Consider the following 12,882-nt stretch of genomic DNA (forward strand, 5'->3'; position numbering starts at 1 on the left):
GATGTCCCAACATAGATTTATTGTCCGCAGATCAGATTTATCCCCTTGTTCAGACTTATGATTTTCAAATCAGATTTGAACATAATAACGCTGTTGCTTGAAAACCGTAAATATCTAATTAATCAGAAGCTTGAAATCCTACCCGGCCACCCTATCTTGTTGTGACAACCTACGGAACCTGGGAAATCTGATGACTTGTTTGCAAAGCACGACCACAGTGGTATCTACAATCTATCAACTCCTAATTAGTGGTAGTATGTCAACCGCTCTTCGAGAGGCAAGTCACTTAGCGGAAGTTACTAAATCTGATAATTAAAAGTGAGTTGTTCTCTCTTTTCGGTATAGCCTTTTTTGTCTTTTATGTAATTTTCTAAGAAAAGTATTTTCTGTTTTTTATTGTGCTTTAGAATTATTTTCCGAAAATCTTTTCCGTTTTATCGGTGGTCTTTTATGAAGGCTACTTCTAAGGAAGACACACTATAATAGCAACAGTGTACTGTTACTATTATATTCTTAATTTAGCAGTTTCAAACAGTTCGTGGTAACAAATTGTAAGTAAGGAGCGACCCAGCTCAATTGTAACCGAAACTATAAAAAAAGGAATTTTGATACCAATAGGCTATATATATCAAAAGAATCAAATTTTTATGCTACTTTCAAATATATAATTCTCATTAAGTTTAGTCTTACCTATTAAAAGCTAGAAGCCAGAAAAAAATCCCTTATTTTCGAAAGAAGGGGGAAACACTCCCTAAAAGCCATGGAATGTTAACGTATCTTAAAATAACACCATCAGATTCAGCGTATCAGAGAACGCTACTGCAGAGGTTTCAAGCTCCTATCTGCAAAAATTGGAATTTTTTATTTATTGCCAGAGGAAAGATCACGGATGCGTGTTTATTTAATTTATTTCCCCAGGGGTGATCATATCGACCCAGTGGTTCTAGAATATCATGAGAGGGCTCATTTGGACGGAAATTAAAAGTTCTAGTGCCCTTATCAAGTGACCAACTATATTGGAGGGTGACGAGGCCCCCTTCCTCGCAGCTTTTTTCCCCAAAAGTGTCCGATCAAAACTTTGAGAAAGCCATTTTGCTCATCATAGTTGAAAGGCCCAATAACTATGCCTTTAGATATAAAATTACCTCCCCCTAGCCTCAGGGGAAAGGTCTTTAAGCTATGAAATTTGTCCATTTTTTATGCATTGTATAAGTTATTGGGAAGCATGCATACATTTTAGAGTGAGGGGGGCGACAAATTTTCTGCTGAGGGTTTTTCCACGGCGGATTTTTCCTTGGGGAGGGAACTTTGAAGGGGTGAACTTTTGAGGAGAAATTATACAATGAGGTAGTTTGCAAGAATTCCTATACAAAATTATTTTTATATCTTACTTTCTCTATTCTGTCTTAATTTTACGAGTGGAGCTGTTAAGGATAATTGTCCCGGGTAAAAATTCATCGGGATCGAAGTGTCTAGAGGATGTTTCCGTGTGGAGAGTATTTGTCCGTGGAGGTGGGGTCAAATTTCCTGGGATTATTTAAAAAACGATCAGAAATTAAATAGAACAATACAAGTTTTATCAACTGAAACTAAGGAGCAACATTAAAACTTAAAACAAACAGAAATTATTACGTATATGAAGGGGGGTGCCTCCTCGTCAAAACCTCACTCTTTACACTAAAGTTTGAATTTTGTACCAATTCTTTAAGAGCGTCTTATGAAACACAAGGGTTAAATTGGAAAATATGTCAAGAAAACATCAGCCCATTTTCAAAATGAGGGGAAAAACGATTTTTCATAATATTTTCTAGAAGCCAAGTATTGAGGTCATGGGAGGGGGATGTAATTGTTATTCAAATTACATTTCTAAGAAAAAAGAAAATAGTTTCACTTTGTAACAGTGTATGTTTTATTTAGTAGGGACATGCGCAGATCTTCTAAAAGCCGCATACCAAAAATGTTTCCACTGGAAAAGTTTAGAAAAAAAGCATTTGTTTATCACACATTGAAATAAATTATCAGTAGAAATTCATAAATTTAACAGGTGATTTTTTTTAAAATATGAAAGTCTTGGAAAAATAATTTATGATAAAGATGTATGGGAAATATCAATGATACAGCTCCAATGAAGGTAAACATATTCAAAAGCAAAAAATATGATAAAAATCTTGACTAATATCCAAAAATGAAGAGAAAATAGAGTATTTCTTGCACAATGGTCTAAAAGGGTGGTGATGAGGTGTTTGGGGAGTGGGTTTTTGATGAAACATGCACATTTTTTTAGAAATGTACATATTTCATATTTATTTGAATCATATACATTTTTTAGAAACGAATGTTCTATTACTTCCTGTAACAAAAAAAGTTATGAGAGTTCCAAGTAAAGATTTCTTAAAGATAGGAGATTTTTTTCAAATTTGAAACATTAACAATATTTTCTAAACTTACAGAAAATATCAATAGCAATTCGTTACAAAACTTTTAGTTGCAAAAAAAGAGTGAAACGGTTAAAGGGGGTTAAACTGGTAAAAAGAGTTAAAAAGGTATAACATGTTGAAAGGGCCATGTTGATCTAAAGTAGGTTAAATTGTTAGAAAGTATTAAAGTGTTAAATGGGTAAAAAAAAAATCTTAAACGGGTTAAACAGAGCAAATCAGCTAAAGAGCTTAACGGTTTGAATAGGTTAAAGGGATGAAAGTTAAAAAAAGAACTAAAAAGTTTAAATAGGTTAAAAAGGCTGAAGGGGTTAAAAGGAGGTGTATTTCCCCTTCATTGGATGACTTCGGCGATATCGTTTTGCCTTGTCTTTATTCGCGCAAAGATGCTCTCTTATAATTATCTCCGATGTATGAAGCCCTGAGAAGACCCTCTGTCTTCATCGTGTTCAAAGAAAATATCTTTTAAAACCTGCAATTGGCAGAAACAGAAATGCCAAAAAGTTAAAGTATTCCAATTTATTTTAATACAATTATTAACCTTTCTGAGGCTAGTACCCCAAAATCAAGGATCCTCATTACGATTATTCGCCAACTCAGGCAAGCCACAATGCCAATGCAGACGGTACCTTAGCTAGTATTAAATAAAAAAAACAAGTTTTATTTAACTGATTAAATTAAAAAACTTTTTCCGAAAAATAAGTTTTTCAAAGAAAAGTAACGAACTCTATTAAACAAAAAATGAGCAAAAGTAAAATCAAATAATCTAACAAGTGTGAAACTACTACAAATCAGCATCGATAAGTAGAAAATACAAATGAATGTGCATTGTCAGTTTAATTTACATATACTGAGATTTAGTAATCAAAATGTTAATATTATTTGATTTATTAAAGCTATAAAAGTAAAAACATTTATATTTTTACAGTAGTGTGCAAATTTGGTTCTGGCCTTGGGAAGGCATAGAGGTTGTGCGCCCAACTTAAGTTAGTTTCTGCTCCTTTTGAGTTGACTCTAATAATTATTGTAATTTCTGTTCGTTTTGGATTTCATTTATTTATCGATGCTGATTTGTGGTAGTTTCACGCTTGGTAAATTATTTGATTTTATTTTTGCTAATTTTTTGTTTAATGGAGCTCTTTACTTTTCTTTGAAAAATTATTTTGTGGAAAAAGTTTTTTTAATTAATTTTTGTTCGTTTTATATTGACTTAGTGTTGTCAGGGGAAAAAAATAACATTTTAAATCTTTTCGTTTTTTAAAACTAGTTTGGCCTGCTATTTGTATGCCGGAGAAAAAATTTAAGCAATTTTTAACAACATACACCCTTTTAAAAATCTGGAAAAAAATAGTACTGTTTTATTTAGTTCCATACCTCCTCTAGTTGACCTGAAATTGAAAACTTGATACTATTCGCCAAAAATCTGTTTACTTTCTTTGATAGCTTGGATACACTTACGCCATTTTGATTTGGCTAAATTTTAAGAGTAAAACGGGAGGGTTGGCGAGGGAGGGTGGGCGTGGGAGGGTGGGAGTGGAAGGGGGATTAGTTGTCCTCAAATCACTTTCGACTATCAGGAAGGGCATCAGCCCTTTCTGTTTTCAATCGAATGAGCCCTTTTCAAACTTCCCACGACAACTCCTTCGATACGAACTGTCCTGGTCTAAGCAACAAAAACAACAAAAAATAATACATTGTACCCAATTCAATCTTTCAGAGGCAACGCTGTAGCTTTGCCTATAGTAAAGGCCATGTGGCTCCAATGTTTTATTTTTTTCCCCAGAGGCACTTTATATGGAAGGGATCGTCGTAGAAAATTCAAAGGGGGCTCATTCGGTTGGAAATTGAGAGTTCTAGTGCCCTTCTTAATAGTCGAAAATGATTGGACGGCAAATAGCCCCCCCCCCCCCCACGCGCATCATTCCCCAAACACATCCAATCAAAATTTTGAGATAGCCATTTTGTTCAGCGTAGTTGATTTCCAGATAGAAAATATATTTTTGAGGAGGACACCCCCCACAACCCTCAGGGCAAGGGTTTTAAGTTATGCCCTCGGAGCATATAAGGCTTTTATAGAAGGCGTTGTCGTAGAAACTTCAAAAAAGGCTAATTTGATTGGAAATTCAAAAGGCTAGTGCCCTTTTTAATAGTCGAAAGTGATTGGAGGGCAACTAGCCCCCCCACTCCCATCATTCCCCCAAACACATTCAATTAAAATTTTGAGATAGCCATTTTGTTCAGTGTAGTTGGTTTCCAGATAGAAAACATATTTTTGAGGAGGAAAATCCCCCACAACCCTCAGGACATGGGTTTTAAGATATGCCCTGGGGGCATATATGTTTTTTATAGAAGGAGTTGTCGTAGAAACTTCAAAAAAGGCTCATTCTATTAGAAATTCAAACGGCTTGTGCCCTTTTGAATAGTCGTAAGTTTTTGGAGGGCAACAAGCCCCCCCCCCACGCCCATCATTCCCCCAAACACATCCAATCAAAATTTGAGGTAGCTATTTTGTTCAGCATAGTTGATTTCCAGATAGAAAATATGTTTTTGAGGAGGGAACTCCCCCACAACCCTTAGGACAAGGGTTTTCAGTTATTCCCTGGGGGCATATAAGGTTTTTATAGAAGGCGTTGTCGTAGAAACTTCAAAAATGGCTCTTTCGATTGTAAATTCAAAAGGCTAGTGCCCTTTTTAATAGTCGAAAGTGATTGGAGGGCAACTAGCCCCCTCCCCTGCCCGTCATTCCCCCAAACAAAACCAATTAAAATTTTGAGATAGCCATTTTGTTCAGCGTCGTTTGTTTCCACATAGAAAACATATTTTTGAGGAGGACAATCCCCCACAACCCTCGGGAGAAGGGTTTTAAGTTATGCCCTGGGGGCATTAAAGGTTTTTTTAGAAGGTGTTGTCGTAGAAACTTCAAAAAAGGCTCATTCTATTAGAAATTCAAAGAGCTATTGCCTTTTTTAATAGTCGAAAGTGATTGGAGGTCAACTAGCCCCCCCCCACGCCAATCATTCCCCCAAACACATTCAATCCAAATTTGGAGATAGCCATTTTGTTCAGCATAGTTGATTTCCAGATAGAAAATATGTTTTTGAGGAGGAAACTCCCCCAAAACCCTTAGGACAAGGGTTTTAAGTTATGCCCTGGGGGCATATAAGGTTTTATAGAAGGCGTTGTCGTAGAAACTTCAAAAAAGGCTCATTCTATTGGAAATTCAAAGGGCTAGTGCCCTTTTTAATAGTCGAAAGTGATTGGAGGGCAACTAGCCCCCTCCCCACTCCCAACATTCCCCCAACCACATCCAATCAAAATGTTGAGAGTTTTGAGGGTTTTAAGTTTTGCCCTCAGGGTATAAAAGGCTTATATAGAAGGCGTTGTCATAGAAACTTCAAAACAGGCTCATTCGATTTGAAATTCAAAGGACTAGTGCCCTTTTTAATAGTAGAAAATGATTGGAGGGCAACTAGCCCCCCCACTCCCATAATTTCCCCAAAACATCCAATTAAAATTTTGAGATATTCATTTTGTTCAGCGTAGTTGATTTCCAGATAGAAAACATATTTTTGAGGAGGAAAATCCCCCACAACCCTCAGGACAAGGGTTTTAAGTTCTGTCCTGGGGGCATATAAGGTTTTTATAGAAGGCGTTGTCGTAGAAACTTCAAAAAAGGCTCATTCTATTGGAAATTCAATGGGCTAGTGCCCATTTTAATAGTCAAAAGTGATTGGTGGGCAACTAGCCCCCTCCACGCCCATCATTCCCCCAAACACATCCAATCAAAATTTTGAGATAGCCATTTTGTTCAGCGTAGTTGATTTCCAGATATAAAATACGTTTTTGAGGAGGAGACTCTCCCACAACCCTCAGGGCAAGGGTTTTAAGTTATGCCCTGGGGGCATATAAGGTTATTATAGAAGGAGTTGTCGTAGAAACTTCAAAAAAGGCTCATTCTATTAGAAATTCAATGGGCTAGTGCCCATTTTAATAGTCGAAAGTGATTGGTGGGCAACTAGCCCCCCCCCCCCCGCCCATCATTCCCCCAAACACATCCATTTAAAATTTTGAGATAGCCATTTTGTTCAGCGTAGTTGATTTCCAGATAGATAATATATTTTTGAGAAGGAAACTCCCCACAACCCTCAGGGCAAGGGTGTTAAGTTATGACCTGGGGGCATATGAGGTCTTTATGGAAGGTGTTGTCGTAGAAACTTCAAAAAGGGGTCATTCGTTTGGAATTCAAAGGGATAGTGCCCTTTTTAATAGTCGAAAGTGATGGGAGGGCAACTAGCCCCCCACTCCAATCATTCCCCCAAACACATCCAATCAAAAGTTTGAGAGAGCCATTTTGTTCAGCGGAGTTCATTTCAAGATAGAAAATATATTTTTGAGGAGGGCACTCCCTCACAACCCTTAGGACAAGGGTTTTAAGTTAGGCCCTGGGGGCATATAAGGTTTTTATAGAAGGCGTTTTCGTAGAAACTTCAAAAAAGGCTCATTATATTAAAAATTCAAAGGGCTTGTGCCCTTTTTAATATTCGTAAGGGATTGGAGGGCAACCCCACGCCCATCAGTCCCTCAAACACATCCAATCAAAATTTTGAGATATCCATTTTGTTCAGCGTAGCTGATTTCAAGATAGAAAATATGTTTTTGAGGAGGACACTCCCCCACAACACTTGGGACAAGGGTTTTAAGTTATACCCTGGGGGCATATAAGATTTTTATAGAAGGCGTTGTCGTAAAAACTTCAAAACAGGCACATTCAATTGGAAATTCAAAGGGCTAGTGCCCTTTTTAATAGTCGAAAGTGATTGGAGGGCAACTAGCCCCCCCACGCCCATCATTCTCCCAAAAAAATCCAATCAAAATTTTGAGATAGCCATTTTGTTCCACGTAGTTGATTTTCAGATAGAAAATATGTTTTTGAGGAGGACACTCCCCCACAACCCTCAAGGCAAGGGTTTTAAGTTATGCCCTGGGGGCATATAAGATTTTTATAGAAGGCGGTGTCGTAGAAACTTCAAAAAAGGCTCATTCGATTAGAAATTCAAAGGGCTAGTGCCCTTTTTAATAGTCAAAAGTGATTGGAGGGCAACTAGCCCCCACCCCACTCCCATCATTCCCCCAAAAACATCCAATCAAAATGTTGAGAGTTTTGAGGGTTTTAAGTTTTGCCCTCAGGGTATAAAAGGATTATATAGAAGGCGTTGTCATAGAAACTTCAAAACAGGCTCATTCGATTGGAAATTCAAAGGACTAGTGCCCTTTTTAATAGTAGAAAATGATTGGAGGGCAACTAGCCCCCCCACTCCCATAATTTCCCAAAAACATCCAATTAAAATTTTGATATATTCATTTTGTTCAGCGTAGTTGATTTCCAGATAGAAAACATATTTTTGAGGAGGAAAATCCCCCACAACCCTCAGGACAAGGGTTTTAAGTTATGTCCTGGGGGCATATAAGGTTTTTATAGAAGGCGTTGTCGTAGAAACTTCAAAAAAGGCTCATTCTATTAGAAATTCAATGGGCTAGTCCCCTTTTTAATAGTCAAAAGTGATTGGTGGGCAACTAGCCCCCACCACACCCATCAATCCCCCAAACACAGCCAATCAAAATTTTGAGATAGCCGTTTTATTCAGCGTAATTGATTTCCAGATAGAAAATTTCTTTTTGAAGAGGGAACTCCCCCACAACCCTCAGGGCAAGGGTTTTAAGTTATGCCCTGGGGGCATATAATGCTTTTATAGAAGACGTTGTCATAGAAACTTCAAAAAAGGCTCATTCTATTAGAAATTCAATGGGCTAGTGCCCATTTTAATAGTCGAAAGTGATTGGTGGGCAACTAGCCCCCCCCCACGCCCATCATTCCCCCAAACACATCCCTTTAAAATTTTGAGATAGCCATTTTGTTAAGCGTAGTTGATTTGCAGATAGATAATATATTTTTGAGAAGGAAACTCCCCACAACGCTGAGGGCAAGGGTTTTAAGTTATGCCCTAGGGGCATTTAAGGTTTTTAGAGAAGGTGTTTTCATAAAAATTTCAAAACAGGCTCATTCTATTGGAACTTCAAAATGCTAGTGTCCGTATCAATAGCCGAAAGCGATTGGAGTGCAACTAGCCCCCCACTCCAATCATTCCCCCAAACATATCCACTCAAAATAGTGAGAGTGCCATTTTGTTCAGCGTCTTTCATTTCAAGATAGAAAATATATTTTTGAGGAGGGCAATCCCTCACAACCCTCAGGACAAGGGTTTTAAGTTATGCCCTGGGGGCATATAAGGTTTTTATAGAAGGCGTTTTCGTAGAAACTTCAAAAAAGGCTCATTATATTAAAAATTCAAAGGGCTTGTGCCCTTTTTAATATTCGTAAGGGATTGGAGGGCAACCCCACGCCCATCAGTCCCTCAAACACATCCCATCAAAATTTTGAGATATCCATTTTGTTCAGCGTAGCTGATTTCAAGATAGAAAATATGTTTTTGAGGAGGACACTCCCCCACAACACTTGGGACAAGGGTTTTAAGTTATACCCTGGGGGCATATAAGATTTTTATAGAAGGCGTTGTCGTAGAAACTTCAAAACAGGCACATTCAATTGGAAATTCAAAGGGCTAGTGCCCTTTTTAATAGTCGAAAGTGATTGGAGGGCAACTAGCCCCCCACGCCCATCATTCTCCCAAAAAATCCAATCAAAATTTTTGAGATAGCCATTTTGTTCAACATAGTTGATTTTCAGATAGAAAATATGTTTTTGAGGAGGACACTCCCCCACAACCCTCAAGGCAAGGGTTTTAAGTTCTACCCTGGGGGCATATAAGGTTTTTATAGAAGGCGGTGTCGTAGAAACTTCAAAAAAGGCTCATTCGATTGGAAATTCAAAGGGCTAGTGCCCTTTTTAATAGTCGAAAGTTACTTGAGGGCGACTGACCCCCCTCTCACGCCCACCTTTTCCCCAAACACATCCAATCAGAATTTTGAGACAGCCATTTTATTAAACGTAGTTTTAAGTTCTGAAAATTAGGTCTTTGAGGATGACAACTCCCCCTCAGCCCTCAAGGCAAGGGTTGTAATTTAAGGATTCTCCGAATCCTTCATTTTATTTCTTATGGAATGGATGCTCATAAAAACTTTGGAGAGGGCTCATTTGATGGGAAATTGAAAGTTCTTGTCCTTTTTTTAAGAGTCAAAAGAGATTGGAGGGTAACTAGCCCCCCCTCCTCCACTCCCTAAATGCATCAGATAAAAATTTTGAGATAGACATTTTGTTAAAATAGTTCAAAGTTCTGATAACAAAAAACTCCGGTGTCGTTACAGCCCACCAGGGCCCGGGGGTAGGTGTTGTAAGTTATGCCCTGGGGGCATATAAACAATCAAACAATCATTAAATAGACAATCAATGCAAACAATCATATAATAGATATTAAAGTAAATTAATAAATAAATTTAGTGCTGGTATTAATGTAACTTAATAAATAAATTACATAAATAAATGTTTGCTGGGTGAAATTTAACGCGGGGAAATTATCAGCAGGAAAAGAAAATGTTCTTTGAGGGGGGGAATTTCCCGGGGTGGATTTTACAAATTTGAATTATTGAGGGAAAGGACGACTAAACCCATTCTATAATATTCTAAATTTTTCATCTGAAAGTAACGGGAATAAAGAATCAACAGAAATGTCAGAGATACCACTTCAGGTTTCTTTAGACGATGTTGTTTGTTTTTTTTGGAAAATGACATTTTCAAAAGACAGATTATTTTCAGTTGTATTACTTTCTCTGTGGCTGCTCAATTATGCTTGCGAGGTGGGAGACTTCCCCTCACCACTGTCTACGCTAAGGTTTCAGTTTTTATCTCAAGGCTTAAAAATGAACGCAATGCGATAAAAGTATAACTCAAAATAACATATATGAGTTGAGGTTCACCCAAATGATGGCCCAGGGGGCTCACCATTTTACAATCTATGAAATCAATCCTGCAATAACTGAAAATATAAAGTATTTTTGAATATTTTAACGTCCTTCACAACTCAAACGGTCCAACAATCTTTCTTCAGCCCAATGAGTTTGTCTATTCTCCTAAATCGGGAACGGAGGAGATAAGTGAAGTTCCACCCCGTATTGGATGAGTCTCCAATTTACCCCTCCCCCTCTCCTACTGTCTACGCTAAAGTTTTCTTCTTTATGCCGTGTACGCCACCCCCTCCCCAAAGACTTTAATAAGGTAAAGTTTTGTATGGGAAGAACACATTCTAAATCTATTATTATTATCCAATTATATGGTTAAAATACAAAATCTGTGATAGATGCAAAATTGCTTTGGCACACAAATCCCATTAAGGTCAATTCCAAACAGTCGTGATCCCTTTGTGTCAGCAAGTGAAATGGTCAAAACCCCCTTATTGGAGCTATTTTTTCAATCCATTCATTGTTGTCAATCGCTGTCCACAAGCTATACAAGCCGTCTATTGTTCATATATAAGGTTTTTATCAAAGAGGTAATCGTATAGACTATAAAAAAAGCCTCATTCGATTTAAATTGAAAGTTCTAGATCCGGTTTTTAAAGTCAAGAATAATTGGACAGTAAGCAACCTCCCCCCGCCCCTCATGCCATAAAAACTTGAAACTTTTTTCAATCAAAAACGAAGAAAAATTAAAGAAATTAAATAAACAATCATAGCAAAAAACATACAACAAGTAATAATATAAATGAATAAATAGATCTTAAAGCGAATAATGCTTAGATTTAATATGAAAATCAAGCTTAAACAAAAAATATTTTGCTATTAAAATAATATTTTGCTATTAAACGAAACTTCAAACGAACATAAATTAAACAAACAATCAATGCGAACAAACATACAATATATATTAATGCAAATAAATAAAAAAATAAATCTTAAAACGAGTGAAACTTAAATTGAATATGCAAATCAAGTTTGAATCGAAGAAAAATAACTACAAATAAGAGTTTAGGTATTGCCTCACTGCAGAAGCCTAGAACCTACTTCGTCATTGGCGCTTTACTGAAAACGAATTATATTACAAATGTTTTCTTTTGTACTTAATATTGAAAATAAATATTAAAATTATAGTAAAATTTTGAAAAACACATCAAATATTCAGTTTAATTTCTTAGTTCTTTCCAAGATTCGTTAAGACAAATATAGTTTAACTACAAACAAAATTTGGATACTGCCCCCTTCTTTAACTGTAAAAACCTAAAGCATTCTACGCCATTGGCGCTTCACTGAAAACAAATTACTCGTATATTACAAATTTATTATTTTCCAGTTCTTACAGCATTGAAAATTAAAATAAAAATTCCAGTGAAAAAAAATCTTGAACTAATGGATCTTTCAACAATTAATATCATTATATATCTAATATTCAATTTGATTTTGTTTATACTTTCCAAGACTGTTCAAGACTCATATAGTTTTCAGTAAGGCGCCAATGACGCAGTAGGTTTTAGGCTTCTGCAGTGAGGCGATACCTAAACTATTGTTTGTAGTTATTTTTATTCGATTCAAACTTGATTTGCATATTCAGTTTAAGTTCTCACTCGTTTTAAGATTTATTTATTTATTTATTTACATTAATATATATTGTATGTTTGTTCGCATTGATTGTTTATTTAATTTCTATTCGTTTTAAGTTTCATTCATACTTTAATAGCAAAATATTTTTTTGTTTTAAGCTTGATTTTCATATTCAATCTAAGCATTACTCGCTTTAAGATCTATTTATTCATTTATATTATTACTTGTTGTATGTTTTTTGCTATGATTGTTTATTTAATTTCTGTTCATTTTGGGTTTCATTTATTCTTTAATAGTTATTTTCTGGTCGTTTTGAGTTTTAATTTTAAAATGTATTTGTATATAATGATCTTAAGTTTAAAATTGCCTTTAATTTTATTTTAAAAACTTATTTTTCAGAAAGTTTTTTTTAATTAATACTATAAAAATGTTAAGCCTTCCAATCACTTTTGACTATTAAAAAGGACGCTAGGCCTTTCAATTTCCAATAGAATGAGCTTTTTTAGATACGACAACGCTTTCTATAAACAGCTTATATGCTCCAAGGGCATAAATTGCAACCCTTACCCTAAGATCTGTTAGGGTGGTTGTCATCCTCTAAGACCAAATTTCCTCGAACTTTCAACTACGTTAAGAAACATGGCTATCTGAAAATTTTGATTGGATATGTTTCTAGGAATGGTGGCCGTGATAGGGGGGTTAGTTACCCTCAAATCACTTTCGACTATTACAAAGGGCACTAGCCCTCTAAATTTTGAATTAAATGAGCCCCTTTTGAAGTTTTAAGACAATTCTATCTATAAAAACGTTATAAGCCCCCAGGGCAGAACTTACAACCTTTGCCCTTGGGGCTCTTGGGGGTTTGTCATCCTTAAATACATAATTTCCAGAATTTTCA

At 36.1% G+C, this 12,882-nt stretch overlaps 1 protein-coding gene across 1 annotated transcript in view; it reads left to right on the forward strand.

The window, feature by feature from the left end:
- Positions 1 to 280: 280 nt before the first annotated feature.
- The window catches only part of LOC148947362 (uncharacterized), a 73,628-nt gene continuing 61,026 nt past the window's right edge, over positions 281 to 12,882 (forward strand). Inside the window, exon 1 of the mRNA XM_089095812.1 lies at positions 281 to 318. Coding sequence (XP_088951938.1) covers position 318 — 1 coding nt within the window. The 5' untranslated portion in view covers positions 281 to 317. The remainder of the gene's footprint in view (positions 319 to 12,882) is intronic.

This window comes from Artemia sp. Qi Xiang Cuo, chromosome 10, assembly GCF_049724085.1.
Source record: "Artemia sp. Qi Xiang Cuo chromosome 10, ASM4972408v1, whole genome shotgun sequence".
Lineage (NCBI taxonomy): Eukaryota > Metazoa > Arthropoda > Branchiopoda > Anostraca > Artemiidae > Artemia > Artemia sp. Qi Xiang Cuo.